Source organism: Astatotilapia calliptera, chromosome 5 (assembly GCF_900246225.1).
Source record: "Astatotilapia calliptera chromosome 5, fAstCal1.2, whole genome shotgun sequence".
In the NCBI taxonomy this organism is placed as follows: domain Eukaryota; kingdom Metazoa; phylum Chordata; class Actinopteri; order Cichliformes; family Cichlidae; genus Astatotilapia; species Astatotilapia calliptera.
In genome coordinates this window covers 24,518,918-24,542,762 of record NC_039306.1, presented here as the reverse complement: position 1 = coordinate 24,542,762, position 23,845 = coordinate 24,518,918, and the positions used below count along the sequence as shown (strand labels likewise).

Below are 23,845 nucleotides of genomic sequence, written 5' to 3'. Positions count from 1 at the left end.
GAAATCAGTCGTGCTGGGTGTTTTGTCCGTCACCCTGTTTATCACAGAAAAACCTGTTGAATAATCCGGCTCTGCGGATTCAGGGGCTTTACAAACAGATTGCAGCTCCCTGAGGTCAAAAAAGGTCTGCAGAACAAAGAAGTTAGTGAGGTTGCCAAGCTGCACTTCTTAATCCTGGTTGCCAAACAGTCACACAACTACACGTCTGCTATCAAGTGTATAATAGACTCATATGATGTTGTTTGCAAATGATCAGAGGTGTGAAGGAATTTGTTACATGTTTAGCTTATGTGTTTAATAGATCAACAATATTTAGGTCATACATGTGCCAGTGATCTGGAAATGAGTTGTGCAAGCTGTCTATTTATGAATTTGCTCTGTTTAAGTATATCTGTACTCTCTAATGGTGCGCTGCTGTTGCAGAATGACTTCCTGTAAGGTTGCTTCTGGACCATCCACACTTCCTGTTCACTTCCTGCTTTGTGTGCTGCTGTGTTTTCAGTGAGGACCGAATGCTAAAAGAAAGCATAAAGGTGAAAGAAACACAAACCCAAAGACGAGCCTCTGGCTTTTCTCAAAATAACCTCTCGGAGTAAGTCTGCGACTCTGTTGCGCGCTCCTGAGTTAAAATAAAAAACACGCACTGTGAGTGTACACATTTACGCCATTTTAAACTTCCCTCTCTTGCTCAAGCTCGTCTGCACTGTGTGCAAAATAAAGTGTGACCAAAACGCTGGAATGTGACCAGCTTTCTCTCTTCCCCTGCCTCCTTCTACCTCCTATTCGCCCACTTTTGCGCAGACATTCAAAGGCACACACACACACACACACACACACACACAGATCTGTATTTGAGTTTATCCATTTGAATTCATTAAGCAATGAAAGGCGCTTCAGTCCAGTCCAGCATTTGCATGTATCTCTTATCACGGTGTCATCATATGTCAGCTGGACCACTAAATAATAACTCGTTCTGCTTGAACCACAAGGGCAGTCTTTTCACAGCGTGTGTGGTCAGTCTAGAAAATAATTATCTTTATAGACGCTTTGTGGTCCGCGCATCTCAATAAACCATAAAACGAGTTTGGCCAGTTTATGTGTGTCGACATTGTTGTGGTCACTCAGAGATCACTGGGACTGAGTGTGCCTTTGGAGGGGGGGGGTGGCTTTTTAAACAGAGCACCTCTTGGGTGAGCGTAGACAGAGGACACTGTGTGAATGAGTCTGATGTCAGTGCAGGTCTTTGTGCGCTCTGCTGAGCTTGCACGCACACAGACACACACATATAAAGATGCACATGCACACAAACACGCAAAAAAGCCATAGAATTGGAGGGAAGACTAGACGTGGATGAAGTCCAGACTGTATTTTTAGAGAGGAAGGGGATAAAAAAGAGAGCGAGAGGCTTGCGGAGTCAGTTTCTGATGTCCTCTTTGTTTTATAAACTGCTCTCCGTCTGCTGAAAAGAGCAATGCTTCCTGCAATTCACTGTAATAAATACAAAGAAAAATCAAAGAGGGAAAAAAGAGGGGGGGGGGACAAAGTGGGGTGGAGTATGAAAAGGAGCAAGTGTCTCGTCTGCTGTCAAAAGGGCTACTGTAGCATGCAAATATGAGATGCTACATAAGTGTGCAGACTGTGTGTGTGTGTGTGTATGTTTGGGCATCGTGTGTATGAATAATTTGGGCGCAGCTGCACGTGTTTGCTATGTTCCCGTGGCGAGAGGAAGAAGCACAGAGATGGAGAGCCATAGATGTCCTGTCTAGACTGAAATGAAAACCTTACTGACTTCTCTATTTGAATGTCAGATGTTCTGCATAAACAATCTGAAATGATAGTCTTCTGCTTTTGTAATCTGTAAACTGGCAGTGATAGGAGTGTGAAGTTCAAGAGTTTTTACTCCTTCACACTCATCACACTCCATCCCTACATTTATATGTTTGTGAATGTGTCAGTAGAGCTGCCTACTGTGCCGATATAAAGGGACGTGATGTGTGTGTTTGTGACCAGCTGGCCCATAATCACCTTCACGGCGTTAAGTAGCTTAATCACTGCTGGCGTTTGTGTCTCTGGGTTTGTTTTGGGTTATTGTGTGTGAATGGAGGGAGGTGTCAGCAGGGCAAGGCTTTAAAAATGCTGGAATGAGTAACCGATTAAATGTGGTTATAATTGACATTTCAGTTGCAGCACTGTGCAGTTTTATCACCTCATATTTAGAAACAGCTTTCCTCCCGGTGTCGGCTGTACTTTGTTGTTACTGCTAATTGGCGAATGTTAGCTTGCTAACACAGCAGGGTTAACATCATATCTGCTGATGTTCAGGTTGAATCAGCAAAACTTTATTTAAAATAGAAGCACAGAGAGGAAGAGGTGCCTAGAAACACTGAGAGGCCTCGCACGATAAAAGCTGGTGATATTATTCAGCGCAGCCAGGAGAGTGCTGTCGTGTAGAAAGATAGTACATGACTCCATCCTCGAATAAATCATTTTAATTTAAAGGATCTGAGCCCTCTACTATTGTGACAAACTAGCACTTGTTATGATATATAATATTTATGTTGATGTGTTAGCAATAGTTTATTTTACAGAGGAGTAATATTAGGATTTATATGTGGGGGTGGGACAGCTGGGGCCCTCCACAACAGTCCCAGTTTTTCATTGGCCTCTTGGGAAATTCAGTTGCCCATTATTGTGTTAGACAAAAAAAAAAATGTCACTTTAGCTGTCAAATGCTGCATTTATCAGTTTCCTGGTTTTCTGGGTAAGCAGTGTACTGTTTGTTAGTACTTGTTTGTTGAAAACAGCTGGATGGCTATTGAAAATTTTGCTTTATTAATCCTACTGCAGTCTTTGTTTTCCTTTAAAAGTGAAAATCCACTTAAATTTCATTTTGGGAACACTGTTATGGACTCTTTCTGATTACTGAATACTACAGTGCTTATTTTATTGGCTTTCCTGAAAAGACTTTCAGACAATGACAGTTCAAATGCTGCAGGTAGAATTTTAACAAAAGCCAGGAAGAGACAGCTTATAACTCAAATTCTCAGTGCCCTCCATTTTCATCATTTTCCAGTAAAATATAGAATTGTATTCAAAGTATTTCTAATTTAAAAAAACAAAACAAAACATTAAATGAGTTCTAAATATACTATTTAAGATGTTTAATGAATACAAACCTGGTAGGTCTCTGAGGTCTCTAAGATCCGATCACCTAGCGGTGCACATATCTGAATCTAAACTGGGTGATTAGATATTTAGCTGTTATACTGCCTACCCTCAGAGGTTAGCTATTCTCCAACCTTTGCTAGTTTTAAAAAGAAGATAAAAAAAATATTGTTCATATTGCCAGGCTTGTGTTTTTAAATCATTCCATATTTAGCGGCGAGTCGAACAAAATTCCATCACGTATACGTGAGATGTTAGACAAACACAAACAGAGGAGGTAACGTAATTGCAGGGGAATGATGAAATAAATGTTAAATGTAGGGGGAAAAAAGTATTTTTTAAAAACATATAGATGTTAATAATCGCTGTTCAGAGTGGTCTACTGGCTAAAGCACATACAGATGTATACATATACATGCTATGCTAGTTAAACTAATATTCTTCTTCTTCTTATCATTATTATTTTTTCTCTTTTTTTTTCCTCTTTCATTTCAGTTTTTTGTATCTCGTGAAGCACCTTGAATTAATGTAGTGTTTGAAAGGTGCTCTATAAATAAACTTGCCTTGTCTTTTTTTAACACCTTAGGAGAACTAGCTTGGGAGAATCACTTTGTTGCTGCATCATATCAAACTAATAATCTTCATTCTAAGGTGAAAGTGTTTTTTTTAATAACCTGATACTACAAAGGAATAAACGAAGACTTGAGCCACTGGCTAAGTTCACATGCCTACAGACAGACAGCCATGGTGATGGTGGCTGCATTAGCACTCATGCTAAATGCTGTCTGACAGAGAGGGAGTCTGGCCTGGTGGTAATGCTAACCTGCCCTCCAGGGAGGCAGACAGACAAGCAGAGTCATGGCAGCAGTCTGCAGCTCGGCAGCGTATGTTGTGGGCTCTGTATTAGAGAAAAACATTGAACAAAGGGCTCTTTGTGTGTGTGTTTTCCTGGTGACCTTTATTGAAATAATTCCACCTCTGCATTTCATTCTTAGTATTTTGCATGTGTGTGTGAGAAATTGTCACACATTCGCTTCATAGCTGACATATGAACTGTAAAACATTTCAACAAAAATATTTCACATACAGTGTCACACTTAAGCACATAGATGAAAATTTCATATGTATTCATCTAAACAATGATGCTGACCCTGGATATGTAAGAGAAAGATATAAATAAGCAAACTTTTGGCTCTTTTTTCCTTTTTGTTGCTGCTTTGCTTTTAATTTTCGATCCTCTTGTCAACTCACTGCTTCCTCTGTCAGTCCCACTGGCACAGTGAACTAGATAGTGTGTGATCTGTCGTTTGAAAATTTCCAAAAACATTATAGGTTTCCCCATGGCACACCGTAGTGATGGCATGGTGCTTTACAGCATCCATTAAAAAGCATCCACTCTTATTCTCTGTTTCAGATGTTGAAATGAAATAGACTCGGGGAGCATGGCACCTCTCTGACCTTGACAAGACTGTCTGTCATGAAAATGTATGAAAGGAAGCTAATTTGATTCTTTCTCGTGCCTCCACCCCCCCATGAAGCGGCAGACACAACAAATGAGAGGGGGTAGGAAGGGGAAATGAGGAGGGGGGTGAGGAAGTGGGGTGGGGATTGACCCAGAATTAGCTCAGATGATGCGTACTGATGTGCCCCTGTAACAATGAGATGCTCATCTGAAACTGAATGACGAATGCGTGTCTTTGACAGCAGTGGTGGTGGGGGATTATGCCTCTGGCACAGTGATGGTCAATACCAGGCTAATAAATAACATTTGCACCGGTTTTACTAAAAGTAATCTATTGTTATGCTGTCAGTAGTAGTATTATATACTCTTCATATACTGGTGGGCAGGTATGCTCTGATGGCAAAAAAACGCAGCCTGTGATAGCTTAGTTTTTAAAGCCTAGGCCAAAGTCTTTCACAGCCAATGCTTCACGCGTGCTCTGCCCAGCTTCCCACTAAGCTCTGCCCTACTTTACCTGATAATATCAGCTCTAAAAATGGGATATTTGAGCCTCCTAAGTGTCTCAAATATCTTACTGTGAATTTCTGGTTCCAGCTCTAATTTTGTCTTTGATATCTTGGCTCTGTTATTGCGGGGCGTGAATATTTATTCATTCATTCAGCTTCAAGGACAACTTCCAATGACAGTCTGTGTCTCTGGAAAATAAAATCCTGATGGAGATGGGGAAAGATAACAGAGTTGACAGAGTATTTCTTCAAGAGTCGACCTAGCTCTTTCCAGACAATGTAGGACAAGCCCGTCCTTGAAGTCTGGCTTGGTTAAGGAAATGCTCGTGCTAACATGGATGAGCCAGTGCACTCATTCCTGCTGTAGCATGCGACCCTGCATGCTAAGGCACCCAGTCAAACCAATGTGCACAGAGTACGTGAATTCTCCTCTGTCTTATCGCCCGTTACCAATTGGCAGCGGCGCCTCAGGCTACAGGGTCGCCAGTCTGTGAGGTTAGTTTGATAGATAAGGTTAACCCCAACGAGGCTGTGAGCTGTGGTATTTTGTGTCTGGGTGTAACTAAACTGCTCGTGCAATAAAAGATGAATGTTTAAATGGCCAAGTATCATCGATCGATTAGGTGGCTTATTTACAGTGTGGTTACTGCTCTCTGTGGCTACAATCTTTGCATTTATGTTTCCATAGTGACGCTGTTTCACCACTTTGTGAGTTTACATAGTTGATTGAATTGTTATGAATGTAACTGTAAATGCTTGTTTCACTATGAGTAAATCTGTAAAATACAGCTGACATATCACACATGTATATGCCAATATGAACACTTATTGTTTTGGGTAAATCACATAGTAGAACTGCTTTGACTCTCAGCCTCTCAGAAGACAGTGATCCAGAGTCAGCACTGATATGAATCTTAAGCTATCTGCTGATCCTCAGAGTATTAATCAAGTTACTAGTGGTGGTCTGTGAAATCTGAATCCTTTCTAGAATTTATTGGGAGGGTTTTTGTGTAAGCCAGGAATGCCTTAATGAAATTGAAGAAGAAATATTTTGTTTTTGCAGTCATTACTCTGGGCTTGTGAGGACATAGTCGTTTGTATCCACCAGTATGGCAGGACAGATGCCTATATCTTCCAGTCTGCATTGTACCACCTGGGCAAGCCAGCTGTCCACGCACAGCACCAGTCTCTTGTGACCACTGGCCCGTTTCCCCTGCTTGTGCTTGTTCACATACAGTGTGCATTCTCCTCTGTGCTTTCCCATCCGTTCAGTCTGCTTTCCTTTATATTTACTTTGTGTCTCCCTCTGCCAGTTTGTCCAACTGGTCCTTATTAGTGCTTTCTCCTCTGGTGCTCCCACCTGAGCCAGCTACTTATATTCATAACCCTGCTGTGTTTGCCTTCCTTCGTTATTTTTTCCCCCCCTCTCGTTGCCATAAATCAGAGACCAGGGTCAAGGCTGGAAAAATGCAATTTCTCGCCCCTCATTTGCTTTTGTTTGGTGCCAGCTTAATTCATTCATAACTCGTATAAACATATGTTGCCAGGGACAGTGCACAGTCAGGTGTCCATTGCTTATTTTCTGCCATTCCCTCAGAGAGTGTTGGACCTGCATATGAAATGTGTGTCTCTGTGTGTGTTTGGATAGTGGCTTGTTAGCCTGCTGTGATGTTGGGCTCATGTGGAGGATCGGAGACCGAAGTGAGAGACAGATTTTGCAGGAAATGGCCTGCTTCCATATCCTGTCATAGCAGTGGGTGTGTTGTTATTACTCTCGTCCACAGACACTCAACTGATTAGTCAAAGAGAGCAAAGCACAGGCATTATGGGAAGGGTGTCTTGAATAGACTGTGAGGGATTGAGCAGCAGACAGATGCAGGGAGAGAGACAGTTGACGGTTTTATGCGAGGAATCACTGCAAACAGCTGATCCAAAAAAATCGATGGGAGCACTGATTAAATGGGCAACAGGATAGAAATGCTTACTGTAGCTCAATAATGTTTAAGCGAGCCTCTGCTTGCTTGTGTCTTTTCTGTAAGACAAGAGGTCGGCATTCAGACTTTTTGACTGAAGAGACGTTGTAATTAAAGCTTTAATATCCCAGAAGCTGTTCATTAGTGTTCGCGATCAATTCACATTAAGTAGCATCAAGTAGAAAGTGGAAATCCTGATCTTTGCAGCGATCCATTCTATGTACTTATGTTACTGGTGATGACATTCATTTGGTCGTAGGGCTGGGCCATATCATACCATTCACGGTAATACCGGTATAATGTCGGGCAACGATAAGAAAATGAAATATCGCGTTAGAAATATGGGTAAAACGCGCATGCGCAGTGCCTTTGTTTTCATACGCACATGGAGGAAAAATGAGAAGGACGAAAGCGGATCGCTGAATGAAACAGATGAACCAGAATTGGTTTGTAAAAATGCTGCAACTTCAGTGGTGTGGCACTGGTTTAGCTTTCGTCTGTCAGATACACAACAAAGCACTATTTTTGGTAGCGCATGCTAGCGGGCTGTCGTTATTACCGTGTTGTTTGGAAAATATGGCACACTTAAAATCAATCCTTTGATTTTTCTGAAAATTGACAGTGCCCCTTATAATCCCATGTGCCTTATGTATGAATTCTGGTTGTGTTTACTGACCTCGAAATGATTTTATGTGGTACATGGTGCTCGAAAATCTGTCAAATGTTTCAGTACGACTTTGCTAAGCTACAAACCCGCACTGCTTGATGGATTGTCGGAGTATTACGGCTATCGTAGTCAGGAGCCTCGCGGAGTGATACGTACTGTGCTTCAAGATAATATTACCGTATTGTGTGTGTATAACCTCTTTTTAAGTTTTGTGGATATTATACATGGTTATGCTGAGGATATGTCAGCCAATTTCCACTGGAAATGCCTTTTGGTTAAACTGTCAGCAAGGATTTGCATTTGCAGTGTTAATTTTTTATATGACTTTAATGCACATAAAAAAAACATCTGCTTGTTTAAGTGAAAATACGTTTATTTATTTATTTTTTTGCACTAATAAAGTTGTGGAGTTGTAAAGTATTTTGTCTAGTGTCAATTATATCATCAGTTATATCGTTATCGCAAATTTTCAAATGTATATCATGATAAATATTTTTGGTCATTTCGCCCTGCTCTATTTGGTCGTACTTTAAACTTTTGGAATGTGTATACCGGAATAATAATACTATATCTATTGGTTTCTCCACCAAACACTAAGTCATGTTTTCTTACGTCACACATTGACATGCAAATTAATTTATAACTTTAAAATGAGCCTTTTCTGGATTTTTGGTTGATTTTGTGTCTTAAATAACTGAAAATTGGAGACTGCTCATTTCTTTGTAAGTAAACAAATGTACAGATTGAGCAGGATCAAATAATTATTTCCCCGCACTGTAAACGATGGATGTAACCACCACGGTTGTTGATGTCCTGTTTTCACAAATTGTTTCTGAAGCCTCGACTTTGTAGCAGTGGATCCTGTTGTGGATCTAACTGACAGATTGAGGACATGGCAAACTCAGATTGTAGCAACTTGTCAATCCCAAGACAGATCCACCCTAAATCATACAATGCTTTATATTTTCTATTCTACCTGAAGGAACCTAATTTTCTTTTTTTTTTTTTAAAAAAACAACAACATGTTGTAACAGGTAAGACTTAAAGTTAGAGATTGACACAGGGTCATTTTGTCATAGCGGTGACAGCGGGACATCGTTTTACAACCAAAGGACTCCCCTTCTGTTGGCCATTAGAAGTGTCTTGCAATTAGGACACTGAATTTAGTCATGAATATATGTGACATATTTTTAAATCTAGTAATAAACTGTCTAAAAACCAGCCTTATGTGACTGCTACTGGATCTCTGAGACCCCCATCGATCAACTGATGTGGAAACAAATGGCCTTCCATTGTCATCCTTTCTGTTTTGTTACATTTGTTTTTTCATTTTGACCTTAGCAGCCAGTGGTCTGCTTCCACTCCATCCATTACTGCACCTCAGGGCCTCTCTCGTTTCATCCCACAGTCACTGATATGCCCAGAGCTCCTTAACCCAAAATAGGCCAAAGCAATTTCCTGAGTTCTCAGGGCTTTTCATGTCAAACATGCGACAGTCTTCATGAATCGCCACTTTATCCTCCCTCTCTTGTTCTTCTCATTTTCCCTCTCTCATTCTTCCCTTTTTCCTCTCTGTTTGTTTGAGTCTTAGAAAATAAAAGAGGTTGAGAGGGCGGGGGCGAGATAAATGGTTCAAAGGCTGTGAGACGGCTCCACATCAACAGCTTTTCAGTCGTCAGGTGAACAGCCCGACAAAGGCTCCCGTCACATATTGCCGGGACGCCTTCGGCTTGCAATGACACGCACGCGCCTTTTCATTACAGAATAAAAACAGGAGGAAACGTCATCGCTGTTCACCTACCTGTCAAAAACCCGCACCACACACACCAGACACTTAATCCAGAAGGATGCGTTAACACTTTTATGCATTGGGGATTACACGGTTAAAATATTTAGGACACTTGTTCTTTATATGCACTTTTTATGGCTGTTACTTTACTCATACCTGAAAACACTGATATGTCCGTTTCTGCAGTGTGGCTATACACTCTAACACATGGCTGTGTCAGATGGGTTAATCCTAATCTGAACTCTGACAATGACGAAGCTCTAATCGGAGTTACGCTACGAGCAAACAGAGCGGAACCAGATGGAGACACAGCGCTCCTTATGTAATCTGTGTAGGGCTGGTTAATCTCTTTCAGGAAGGTTAGGACTGTTCTGCTCTTTAAATAATGTTACCAAAACACAAAGGCTTTTTCAGGATTGATTTCTTTTAAAAACTTTACCAGGTTGGGAACTCAACCCCCACATACTCTGTATGATTAGGTGAAACAGAAGTTAAGTAAGAGGAACTTTGAGGATTCGTCATCAGTAAAATATGACAATACCTGTTGATTCTTTGGTATTTCATGTGATGTCATCATCTCCCGCATGTGAAAATAGGAAGTGTACGGTGCTTTGTTTCATCGCTGTAGCTCGTCAGTAGCACCTGAGTGACTGGAAAAGCATGCAATATTCATTATCATTACGCAACACGAGGTCGAATAATGAAATGACAGGTGTCGTCGCTTTATGCTACTCACAAAAAGGCAAAAATAGAAATGAATGAATAAGTAATGAAGTCACAATAAACAAATAAATAACAGGCTGTGCTGGGCATTAGCTTCTGTTTTCCCGGTTCACCTCACCAATGTCACCGATTCTCTGCTGATGGGTGTGCTCGCATTTATATAGCTTTTTTTTTAGACTGCAAGTCACATTTTGAGGATACATTTGTACCGAGCTTTATCTACCTCATGTCCAATTTAAAAGTCACCAATTAACCTACCATGTGTGTCCTTGTGTGGAAGCCAGAGTGCTCTCTAGAAGAAGCACACGGGCACAGGAAGAACATGCAAACTCCTCACAGAAAAGGCCCAGCCAGGATATCCCCTATCAGTTGCACATCCCATGCCCCTATCTGTGGCTCTTCTTAACAAGAGCCTGACACAGGGGTTCGGCCTCCTCTGGTTTCCATAAGAAGTATAGTCATTTCTTTGTTTTGTTGAGCTAACTAAGCTAATCAAGTTTCTTTGCATGCCCAGCTGGGCACACGGTGCAGTATGCTAATCCATGTGGAGGGCTTGGAGAGTTTGGCAGCAGCTGAAGAAACAGTTTCATGTTCATTTCAAAATCAATTTGATGGACCTCTTTACAAATGGGTGTGCTCGCGTATTATTTTATGGCAAAGTGCTCTTAGGGTTTACGAGAAATCCAGGCTGTGGTGTGTTGTGCGCGTGTGTTTGTGTGGAGACAACACCCAGCTCGCTGACAGCGTGGTGGGGCTGCGGTGCAGTGAAACCAGCAGGGATGCATCCTGAAGCTGCTGCCTACCACCAACAGGCACAGACAGGCTTGGAATTAAATGGAAACACTTCTGAGCACATTCAGTGTTATTTAGGAAAATAATTGAGGATAGCTTTGATGTCATTGTGTAATTGAATGAAAAAATGAGCTGCAACACATCTTCTTTAAGGTTTTAGCGGATATTTTCTCGAATAACTGTCCCAGACTCTCAAAATTCATAGCAGAAACATAGCAAGCTGTTAAACCTTTACTTAAAGAACTATAGAAATACTACTGAAAAGCATGACCCAGATTGTAAACGAGTGGATTTGCAACAAATCCTGCACACAACTACTTCGTAGTCTCAAACTCAGGTCATGCACGGTGAAGGAGAAACAGATGGAGAAACTTTATTGACCAAATGCAGGTTAGCATTAAGAGAGAACACCGTATTTTTTCAGCAATCAACCTGCCTGCCTCATATTCTTTACACCAATAATTCATTGTTAGACAACATTATAAACAGACAGGCTCACTGTTCAGGTGGCTGTAGCCATCATTCATTCAAATGAAATGAGTTGTGTGAAAGAAACGGTAGGAGAGTAAAAATGATGACAGGCTTTACATTTGTCTGTCTGCTGGCTGGTTATTAATGAGGGAAATGACAACAGAGGGATATTAAGCTGCGCCATCTCCCACTCTTTCAGCCACTGAGGGTGGAGAAAAGAGCAGGGAGCATGGCCTCAGTGTGAGGCTAGATTTGTTTTTTAAGTTACAGCTATGAATTTATTCCATTTTCTGCTGCTTATCTGGGTCGGGAGGCAGCTGTCTGAGCCGGTATGCCAAGACTTTCCTCTCCTCAGCCACTTCCTCCAGCTCTGGGAAGACACAGAGGCAGCTGAGAGATGTAACCTCTCCAGTGTGTCTTAGGTTTGTCTCGGGTCCTTCTCTAAGTTGGGCATGCTCGAAACACCTTGTAGGCATCCTGCCCAAACCACCACTCCTTTTGGAGTAAGCTCATTTCCTCCACATGTATCTGCAATCTCAGTCTTTCCATCTCTTTTGTTCCTTTATTTATTTCAGATACTTATTTGTTTTGTCTTCATGGAGACATGTTTGACATTTTAATGTCCTTCTCATTGTTTTTCTTTTTAAATAACATCATCTGTAGCTCACAGTGTACATTACTCCATCTTACTGCTAGCCTTTTTCTCAGTTGCCCTGCAGGCCTGAGCTGTGTGTGAGAAACCAGCTGTCTTAATCGATCAGATTCTTTAAATTGCCAGCTTGATTGACTTCATCTGATATAATAATAGCGGCGGTTAATTGTCCGGAGAGTTCACAGCAATCATACGGGTGTTTTGTCTTCATGCCTCCTTGATGTGGTTTCCATACAGGCATAGAGATGCATAATCCTTTCAAGCTGTTGTTGCCAGTTTACCATCCTTTTTTTCAGTCCTGCTTTGGACTCCTCAAACATTTGAGGGAACCGTTTGTCGTTCTAACTGGTAATACTCCTCTTTGTTGTGCAGGTAGAGCATATATCTGAACCTTTTCGCTCAGTGGTAATGCAGTGGTTTGCATTGTCGCCTTGAATCTGCTTGGCTTTCTGTTTCTTCTCCCTGTCCCTGTGTGAGCTCTCTGGGGGTATTTCACTTACTCCCACAGTCCAAAGACATGCTTGTTAGGTTAATTAGTGAATCTTAATGGGTTTTAAGTGTCTATAATTGCCTGTCTCTGTGTGTAGGCTCTGTGATGTACTCTGTACTGTTCCTCTTGGGTTAGGCTCCGACCCCTTTGTGACTCTGAAGTGGATGTGCAGTTAAGTGGATGTGTTGTGCGACTGGAAACTCTGCTGTGTAAAATGACTAAACTGCAAACGCAAAAGTGTGAGGCGTGACCGAGCATTCTGCTGACCTGTGGAAAATACACAGTTGCTTATCTGTGGGTGTTACATATAGGTGCAGATGTGCAGCATGAATGCATTTGGCTTTGCTAAATCTGACACACACACACACACAATACAATGACTTTACAACATGTTTTCAGTGCATGTGTGCGATCATTAGTGTCTGTCATGTAAGGGAGGAAAGTTAAAAAACAAATAAAGTTGCCATCCTCATCAGTCATCAGACTTAATGAGCTGTTCACAGGTCAGTTTCTCATCTATGTGAGCAACATGATTTTGCAGGGCTCTTCAAATATCACTCTCACTTTATTTAACCTGTTTCTAAAAAACACACCAATCCCTGGGCATCAGGGTCCACCTCACCTGTTGTTCTCTACTTGTTGACACAACCTTTCTTGGACGGCAAAATGACCTTTGAGCCATCTGCCAACACCTAGTGAATGTACTGCGGGTGGGAGGAGGGGGTGTCTTGTGTGTTTGCATTTCAAACATTTGTTACCGCCACACAGGAGAGGGGCATGATTGGTAGAAAGAAAGAAAGCCAGAGGAAGAGGAAGCGAGCGAGTTAGTACAAGTCCACACGGGTGATTAATCTCCCCGGCTATCAGGAGAAAAAAGGAAATGGAAAAAGGCCTTTTTCACTGCTTCTGCCATTCAGTGATTAGTCCAGTTAGTCTGCTGCTTTCTTTGGCAGTGAACTCAGGGAGGGCTCGAAACAGGCCGTGGTGCGAGGATGGACAAGAGCACAGAAACAACACCGCTGTTCATTTGCCGATCAGGAAGTTTAATCTCTTGTATAACAGATGGGGCGATGATGGCGAGGAGCTCTTGGTTATGTAGTTTTTGATAAGAGCATGTTCTCTGGAAAAATGGACAGTTTTCATGAAGAGCAGCTTTCCCGATTGGCTCTGTGCCGAAAACAAGAGACAACGGCGCTCTGAAACACTCGAGTGAATGCGATTAACTCTGCCTCTTTATATGTGTGCGGTGCCTTTGCTGGAGTGTTTACATTAGGGAAATGAGCCCTTTGGCTATCACATCACCAGTTTGTTCTTGAAGGTTGACTGAACCCACACACACACACACACACAGACACACACAGACAGACAATACCGCACAAAAAAGCTGCTATTGGCGTGCTGATCTTACTGGTCCTCCCTCCTTGTTGGCAGCAGACTTGGCACTCGCTCCGGGCATTTTCCTACAATTGGGGAGCAGGTTAACAGTCGACTTTGAGGTGACGATTACTGGACGATTGGGCACGATGTGGTATTAGCCTTTGCCATTTGCGATTAACTAGAATGCCATCCCGTTTTGAAGTGGGCACACAAACATATGCTCACACATGCAGACGTAGCACATTAGGAGTCTGGCAGTTTGTGCAGTTCCCAAGGAAACTGTGCCCTCCTAAACTGTGCCAGCTGAGCGAGAGGAAGAAAAAAACAAAGTCACGCTATGACTTGTGTGTCTGTGTGCGCGAGTGCGTGCGTACATATTGAGAGCCTAATAAAAAACTTTCTTAATATTGCCAAGAGATTCAGCATAATAAAAATTTTCCAGTTTTTCTTTAGAAATTATAACTTTATTGAAATATTGTGTAGTACAACTACATTTGCAATCCCACAGGGGCTGATATGCTCTATCGCTACATTATCTACATTTAAGTACATTTATCACAGTGCACTTCTGTAACAGGAAATGTGTTTGCAGCATATTAAATCTTCATTTATAGTGCAACCTGTCACGGTCGGGCGGATCACACACAGTAATTCGGCGTGCCCGTGTGGCGTGCTGGCTAGACCCAAGCACGGCGAAGGCTAGCGGTGGGTTTGGAGCAGACACGCAGTTATTCTAGTAATGATCAGTGCACGAAGCGTGGCTTCGGAACTGTCGTTACAGACAGAGAGCGAGCGGAGCCGGGAAGAGAAAAAGGATTGAAAGGGATTGTCACTCACGGTTGCTGAATCAGGCGGAGACTGACACGAAGAGACTGATGTCTGAGCGGCGAACAGGTGGGTGGCGTCTCTCTTTTAACCCCGGCCCCGTGATCAGCTGATCACAGCCGATCACCGGCTGACACAACGATAACATCACACTCAAAGCCTCTTAATCATTTCATTTCAAAAATGCTGTATCAACTTGTGATCTAAGCCTAACAACTAGTTTGAACTAATACTAAAAAGTGTCGCTTGGAAAGAAAAGCGTCTGGACGATGACCTGGATGACTGAGAACCTTCACAGACACTAAGAAGTGTCACAACTTGAGCGATGCATGCGGCAGTTCTCGCTGTGATTTAATGTTTCACTTTTGATGGAATAGGACGCTTCACATTCAGCTGTTGCTGAGTGTAGCTGCTGCTGCTGACAGACACGTAGCTGACGGAGTTGTCACTATGTGCTGTTTTAAAAGCATTTTAAGACATGATAGCAAAAGTAATGAAATGCTGTGCTGTGCAAAAGTCTCGAGCCACTCCCGATTTCTTTATACCTTGTCAGAAACATGGGAAATGGGTGTAGCAATTTATTTAAACATGTGCAAACATATATGGGAAGTACATATGAGGCAAAATGTTTTGCACAGTTCTGCATGGAGGATCAAAATCTGATGGTATTTACTGGTACTTTTAATTTAATCAATTTTGACAAGATTTCCAACACTGGCTGAAATGCAACCCAGCCCATGACAGCGCCTCCACCGTGTTTACAATGATAATGATTTGAACTAGGGCTGCACGATTAATCGTTAGAAAATCGCGATCTCGATTCATACTTATGTGCGATCTCATTTCCAAATGACAACGATTTAAAAACAAAAAACAAAAAAACAAGACGACGACGACGATTGTACCGCATTTTCATCCGGGACGTAATCTGCATGAGAACAAGCGCTCACTCTTCCTGCTCAACAAATGACAAGGGCGGAGCCTTATACCACGTGATGCAGAAGCTGTGCCGTGTGATGCTAAAATTAGCAGGGAAAAAACAACGGAGAGCACGTCAGGGATGACGAGAAAGTGACAGGAGAAAATCCGTCCCGGTCAACCACCCAAACATCAATAACGGGAACCTTATACAGCGCTTCACGTCGAACTCCCGCAGGCACAAAGAAATTACAGAGGCTATTACTTATCACCTGACCAAAGATATGGCTCCCATCAACACTGTGCAAAACGAGGGATTTAGGAAAATGATCAACACCCTAGACAAACGCTACACAGTGCCGTCCCGCAACTATTTTTCTATTGTTGCACCACCTGCTCTATACACGCAGTGTCGAGCAACGGTGGAGATGTCTGTGAAGGTTCTCAGTCATCCAGGTCATCGTAGTCAAAGGAGCTTGCAAAGAAAAGTAAGTTGCTTGAAGACGTTTCACCTCTCATCCAAGAAGCTTCTTCAGTTCTAAGGTCAAATGGTGGAGAGTCCCAGATATAAACCTAGTGGGAGTATCCCCCCACAGAGGGACAAAAGGACCCCCTGATGATCCTCTAATCGCCTGAGCCAAGATGTGAAACTGGGTGTGGGTCCCAATCAGCCAGAGTTTCGGGTGTGTTCATTGTGAAACCTGGCCCCACCTTATCATGCGAATCAGGGGGTCATCATCAGGGGGTCCTTTTGTCCCTCTGTGGGGGGTTACTCCCACTAGGTTTATATCTGGGACTCTCCACCATTTGACCTTAGAACTGAAGAAGCTTCTTGGATGAGAGGTGAAACGTCTTCAAGCAACTTAAAGAAGTCCAGACGCTTTTCTTTGCAAGCTCCTTTGACAATGGTGGAGATGGAATTTCAAGCAGTACAACATTTTGCAGCAACCACAAAATGTGAGACATTTGTTGTTTTTATGTTTATTTATTGTTTTTATGTTCAGTCTCAACTGTTACGAAGTTGATGTGCAGTTAATAAGTGCAATAAATATTTATACTGGAAAAGAAAATCGTGAGAGAATCGTGATCTCAATTCTAAGCCAAAAAATCGTGATTCTCATTTTATGCAAAATCGTGCAGCCCTAATTTGAACCCAAAGTTTTATTAAATTTAAAGACCCGTTGCCACTGATTTTCAGTGCAGGTCTTGTGTGATTTGGAGTACCTCACCCTTTTCTTCCTTTATCCTTTCATTAAAAATGTCTTCCTGATAGCCAGCCTTCCACTCAGACCACTCTGAAGAGACCTCAGTGAACAGCAGGGAGTTTAAGTGAAGGGCCCGATGCTTCTTTTGAGTCCTTTTCTAAGTCTTTGCTGGATTTTTCCCTGTTTCTTAATAATGTTCATGTAAATAGTGTTTTTTAGGTCTTGCCCAATTTCCTCAAATGTTTTAAGGAAACACTCCACACCATGCAGTGATATGCCAAGTTCATATCTGTCAAACTGTGGCATTTTGTTTATAAATTCAACTAAAGAAAAAGGAAAGAGGTAATTTTAAAAAAAGAAAAAGAACATACAAAGTAATCAGAGGGAGTGAACACAGCTGGGGGAAACAAGGCACAGGTGAACCGAATCTAAATAAACAGACAAGGAGGAAGTAAAATAAAACAGGAAGCAACTAAAGAGAGAAACAACCAACACAGTGTTAGGTGTTTTTAGGCATCGCAGGTTGTTAAGACAGGGCCTTGACAACAAAACACAGAGGAGGCTCAACTAATAACAGAGGAAGTGAACTGAAAAGAGAAGAGCAAATCTAACATGAGTCAGAACTGCGAGAATAAAGCAGGTGTTTTGCAGCTTTGCAGGATTTTATTTGATTTTTTTTAGTCAGTTTATCCTACTGCCAAAAACAAAGTATCACTTCTGGAAAGCTATGAATGTAGTGCTTTTCTCCTTGAAAGTAACAAAAGTTATCTGCCCAGTGAGAATTTGGTCATATTTGAGCAAATTCATCAAACAACCACCGGCGTTTGATTCCTACTCTGTGCAGCAGACCCATTTCAGCTTTGAAACCTACACACAAACACACAAATTGCAGTTTTCAGACCATCTATGTTCTTTTATGTTCTTACATAAGCCAGCATTATGTGCACAAATGAAAAACCATCTCGAGCTGCATCAGCGCGTGTTTTGTCAGTCTAGCACCGATCCATCACCGAGGCAGAAGCATCCCCACGGAGTCTGCCGTACCAACGACGTGCCAACATTTTTTATTTTTGTTTTGCCTGTAAAACTGAATTATGAGAGATGAACGTGTCGTGCTGTCGTTTTGCGGGACTAAATGCATTTCTGAATTTTTAAATCCCACAAATGAAATCTGTGATTCGCTCCTACTGTCACATTTGGGAGGCACTGCTTTTTGATGCGTTCCTTCATAACTTCAAGTGAACCTAAGAAACGTAAATCACGTCGGTTTTCGAAGGCTTTAATTGGAGGAGTGCGATCAGTATTCTAACAGGTCTGCTGCCTCCTTCATGTTGCACTCAGCTTCTCTCTCCAGTCACGCGTCAGTGGAGTTTGCTGTTATCAGCGTTAGATATGGCAGCCGCTTCCACGTTTGCGCGTGCCTCTGTGCGTCCTTGTTGCACGTCCTAATTAGCACTACGGGGTACAATAATTATTGTAATAATAACCGAATTCCCTCAGAGCTTGGGGATAATGAGTTTCTAACTTTGTGTGTCTGCTTGTTTTTGCGTTTGACAGAACTGGGTTTGGTGTTTATGCCATAAAAACACACACACAAAAAAACTGGGGGAGGGTAAGTAATGAAAGCATGATGCTGCATTCAAATTCACCTTTAAATTCATCTGTGTGTGAGGATGCATACGTGGAGGGCAGGCGGGGTGTGTTCTTTCAGGGACTTTATTTACTCCCTGGGGTATCTGACTCATTTTCCTATTAGTGTGCAAAGATGATAAGCGATAAACGCCTCAATTTGCCGCATCAGGAATCCACAATCTGCTCCTCTGTGTTTTTCCTTACCCCTCAGTCTGATTCAGACGTTTAACCGGCACATTGGATGCTAGTTTTAGCCGTTAAATTTCCTTAAATGAGTGTATATCTGAGTCTGGATGTGTGTGTGTGTGTTTGGGTGTTTTCCGGTCAATGTTATGGATCCCTTCTTTTGTTTGCACAGCTGGCTTAAATGCTCATCCAGCTGAGCCTTTAGCTTGTTACCTGAATGTCTCTGTGTGGACTGTTGTTGTTATCTTTCTTTGTGCACATGGATGTTGTAGTTGTGCGTGCCGGGCGTGTGGAAGTGTTCTCATTTGCGCCTCACAGTGACAACTTTAGGCGTCCAGCTTAAAAAAACAGATGCCTTAAATGATTAAAAGCTAATGAGAATTGTGATAATTCTTTCGTTCTTGGGTTGGGTCTGTCGAATATGTTCACACATGCTCCACGAGACAAAGTCCTGCCAAAGGCATCGAGCGCAAAATGATTATTGAGATCTGACAGCAGGGACAAATCCCGACACGCTCTGCAGAGACGCTCCTACACAGTCGCTCGGTGATAGGTAGAAGTAGAAACTCAGTTATGAATATGTGCTGTAACGATGATGGGGTTAATTAACTTAAATGTCCTTCTTTCTTTTCACTTCTAATATTAAGGCAGTGCACACAGACTGGATGAAATGAATGTAAAGAAGCAAAAAGAAAGTTTTTCTTCTCTTTTCATGACACAGCTGCAGCTCACACGCGCGTTGTGTTGCCGTGAAATCCATCGTGGGGACCGAGTGGGCTCCACTTCATCTTAATAATTGCTTTAAGCAGCGTTCATTGCGAGATCTGCGGTTTTAGATACATTAACCTTCGGGTCAAGGTCACATCCAGTCATAAAAGGAGCTCGCCTGTCTGCAAGCTGCTTTCAGAGTCGCCCTCTTTGTCATAAGGTTATCTAGGCTAACGTGTGCTGCTGTGGACTTCTTCTAATAGCCTTCATTTCTTCCTGGAAGTCTCTCTGCGGGGCCTCGAGGCCTGAAAGATGGCCAGAAAGCTGCCCCTGTGTGCGCAGAAGTGTAACTCTGTGTGTTAGCGGTGGGTGGGGTGCTCGCTTGAGAGCAATGTGTGAAATGAAGATAGTACAGTAAGGTTGTTTTTGAACTGCATGTGTACAACACTTGTTTCCAGAGTCTTAGTGTGTGTGTGTGTGTGTGGTTTGCGGAGCATCCCGCCGCAGCTGGATGTGGTTGGGGACTTCTCTCGCTTTATACATTATGTGTGTGTCTTTGTTGCTGCATCCCATAGGGAGTCTCTTGTGCAGTCTTGGTGTGTGGGGGTGTTGATTTGCATCCCCTAAAGACTGAGTCGGGTGGGGGGACTTAGCATGTGAAGAGGTGGACCTACTGCTCTGATACTGCTGCCTCATGGCTTTTTCCGCAGCTTAAAGTGATTACCTCCCTACTGTGTCCATATTGTACCTCTGAAAGCACAAGATTAACAGGGCGCCTGGAAAATCATCTGTTTTATGTACTTGCATTATGCAAGAGCAACATTTCTGTGTGGTGTTTTCTCACGATTAATCAGCACTGCAGCACTGTCACGTCCTTAAAGGCTCCATCTTAATTAAACAGCGGTCTCGCTTGTCTGGGTTTCTGCTCTTCTGCCGGCAAGGAAGTGAAAATGTTCCTAAACTTAAATTCTCGGCCCTCGAGCTGTCAGCGAGTTTGTAAGATGTTCTGGAGCTGCGGCTGCGGCCTTTCAGGCTCATCTAATCATGGATTATTTTGAAGCTGGGATCTCAGGTAAAAGCAATTAACTGCAGTGAACTACCTGTCAGGAAGGAAAACCCAGCAGAGTCTTTAGATGAAGGATTAACAGCCACTGTGGTGATGGCTTTAAGAGCTTGTATGATGTGCCAACATCAGTGGTCCTGCTCTTAGAACAGTTCACTTTATGCCCACTTTGTGCGCTCTCATATTCTCACTGTTCTTTGTTTCCAGTGCACCGTGTGGGATCAGAATCTCATGCTTTATCTGCACGATGCATTAAAGCATTAAAATCATTCAGGCTCTGCAACAATCAGCGGCCTGTCTTGCTGAGTTGCCTGACAGCCGTCATTTTCCTTTTTTAAATCGATGTAACAGTTTCATAAATGTACTAACGATTTCTCTCTTTGCCTTTCTGTTGTCGTCTCTCAGGATTCGCCCTCAGATGGCCAAAGAGAAGATAGAAGGCTGCCACGTGTGCACGTTGGTCACACCCGGAGAGCCTCAAGTCCTCCTGGGAAAGGACAAGGCCTTCACCTATGACTTTGTGTTCGACATTGACTCAGAGCAGCCCCACATCTACCAGAACTGCGTGTACAAGCTCATCGAGGGCTGCTTCGAGGGCTACAACGCCACCGTGTTCGCTTACGGTCAGGTATGACACGGGTGCTTGGATTCCGTTAAGGAAATCTGAAATAAACTGAGGTGCACGCAGCCAGGTTGTCTTTATGAGCTTTATTTTCCTTCACAAAGGGGTCAAACAGCAGTGCAGACAGCATGACAGCAGTCTGCATGCTGTCTGACAAAGAGGGAGACTAGAATATTTATAGAGATGAGTTATCTCTCTGCCACGGCCGCAGAATGCTGTTAGAAGACTGTAATAAAAGATAACTCGTACATCAAGATGTTGTGATGCTTCTGAAATATTACACTGAGACTGAATAAGACTATCGAGTCTTCCATTCAGTAAGACCCGAAGCAGGAGAAGCTCAGAAATGTACAATTACATTAGAGGTGTTTTTTAAATGAATAATTCACAGAGAGTTTGAAGGTCTTTCTTATTTACCTCTTATTTTGTAATTTAGTCACTATTTTATTTAAATATGAAAAAGTAAAATCAAACAAACTATTAGTTTTCCCATTAAGGATTTTATTCAAACATTGGGCATTTTTAGGGAAACATCGGTCGAACTGCAAAGTAAATGTAGCAGGCAAAATGTGTAAGTAATGAGCGGTAGGTTTCAAAGTCAGACACCATGGTAGTCGCCGATTTTCTCTGCATCCTCCTTTACCTTGACGTAGCGCCACCTTGCCCAGTTTGCTATCCCTGTTCCAGGTTCTTTGGTTTGCATAACCAAAGATGTTCGACCAACCTCAGGGCGAGATCCTCTTCTGAGAAGCAGCTGAACGATACTGAGGACTGCTCCAACAGCCGGCAACCTGGCCTCATGTCACTCAGGGAAAACCTGAGGGAAGGGCCAGGGTAGTGTCGGAGCTTTCAAAATAAGAGCAAGGCAACTGAATCCTAGTGAACTGATCACGGATGCACAAAAAAATAAATAAATCATCACTTAATGGCTTTTATATTATTTTGTTTTGTGAGATTCCAAACTAAGGATGAGGCTGGCCACCTTTATGTGTCTGTGCGTCTAGTACTTACAAAAAGACATGTTGCAGTTCATGCGTGGGCTCTGTTACCCTTCACATATAATTAAAGTCCTGGACAGACATGACTTGCATGAATTAAAGGGTCTTTCAAGTCATTCGGCGTTACATATGTTTCATATCAAATATAAGTGAGCGAGAGCAGCAACGCTTGGTGAATTGTTGCAGCTGACATAATAGATAAAAGAACAACAAAGCAGAAACGTGCACATGTCTGTACACACACCCGTGCAGCGAGCATAGCCATGCACATTGACTCACGGTTTACTGATTTTAATTAACTACAGTGAATGTGTGTGAAACCTTGTTTCTGTAGATAAACAAGGAATGTGATAAATCACTGGTGAATCATTTTACAGACGGGCTCAGGGAAGACGTACACCATGGGGACGGGTTTCGATGTAAGCCTGAGCCCACAGGAGCAGGGCATAATCCCGCGGGCTGTTCATCAGCTGTTTGAGGGAATCCAGGCCAGGAGGATGCGCGCCCAGGAGGCCGGCACCCAGCCACCGGACTTTAAAGTCAGCGCCCAGTTCCTGGAGGTAGGCAGCGCTCACATTGTTACTCTATTTGACACTCATACAATGCTGTATTGATATTCCTAAGTGCGCGTTTTTGTGTATGCTGGTCCATATTAACTCCAACCAGATGGGACAAAATGGGGGAGACGACAAGATCATACCCGCTTCTGTAAACAGGAAGTGACAACCTGAAGACAGATGAGCGTGAATGTCTGCTCGTGCATTGTGGGTCCTGATTAATGCTGTCCATTACCTCTGACATTATTCCTCATCACTGTGCGGGAGAAGATGGATAAGTGCAAGGAATGGGAGGAAGGAGGGACGCTTGCGTAGGAGAAATTAGATAATATACGAGTAATTATTTCCTCTGGGGGCTTCTGGCAGGCAAATGTTTGGGTTTTATTTAGGGGACATTACTACTGCATGTGTGTGGGGGAGAGAGAGAACTGAACAGCGTAATAATAAATTACAATGTAATAGAAATTCAAATTTCAAAATAAAATCGTTTTCTGTCCATTTTTCTTTTCCTTCTTTTGTCTGCGTTCCTGCTTCTCGCTATTAGTGTCTTTTCTGTGGGCTTTCAGGTCAAAAGGTTATCTTCGTTGATGGTTAACAGATGGGCGAGTGTGTATGTGTGTGTGTTTAGCACTAGGTGGGAGCAGCTGAGCTTTCAGCTGACCTCTTTGACCCTTGTCCTCAAAGGTTTCTGAGCTGTCATCACGTTGACCTCTGTGGCTGCAGAGCTGTGTGGAAATACGAAACTAGAAATCAGTTTAACGGAACGGAATAGTTCAGTTTTAAGAGGCGCGCAATCATTTTCAGCAGAGGCGCTCATCCTTGCACTGAGCGTGTACGAATTGTGCGATGTGCGATAGGCCTTAATGTGTGCTTGTTCTGCTCCTTGCAGCTGTACAATGAAGAGATCTTGGACTTGTTCGATGGAACCAGAGATCCAGAGAGTCGCGGTAGGAAGTCCGCCATAAAGATCCACGAGGACGCCAGTGGCAGCATCTACACCACGGGAGTCACTTCCAGATTGGTGCACTCAGAGGACGAGGTGGGTCTGTGAGTGTAGAGATGTG

The 23,845-nt window shown here is 42.7% G+C and overlaps 1 protein-coding gene across 8 annotated transcripts in view; it reads left to right on the top strand.

Annotated features, from left to right (window-relative positions):
* The window catches only part of kif21b (kinesin family member 21B), a 65,770-nt gene that overhangs the window by 3,987 nt on the left and 37,938 nt on the right, over positions 1-23,845 (top strand). For all 8 annotated transcript variants that reach the window (XM_026168369.1, XM_026168367.1, XM_026168368.1 and 5 more), the window contains exons 2-4: positions 21,010-21,232; positions 22,602-22,784; positions 23,671-23,820. In XM_026168369.1, coding sequence (XP_026024154.1) covers positions 21,010-21,232; positions 22,602-22,784; positions 23,671-23,820 — 556 coding nt within the window. The remainder of the gene's footprint in view (positions 1-21,009; positions 21,233-22,601; positions 22,785-23,670; positions 23,821-23,845) is intronic.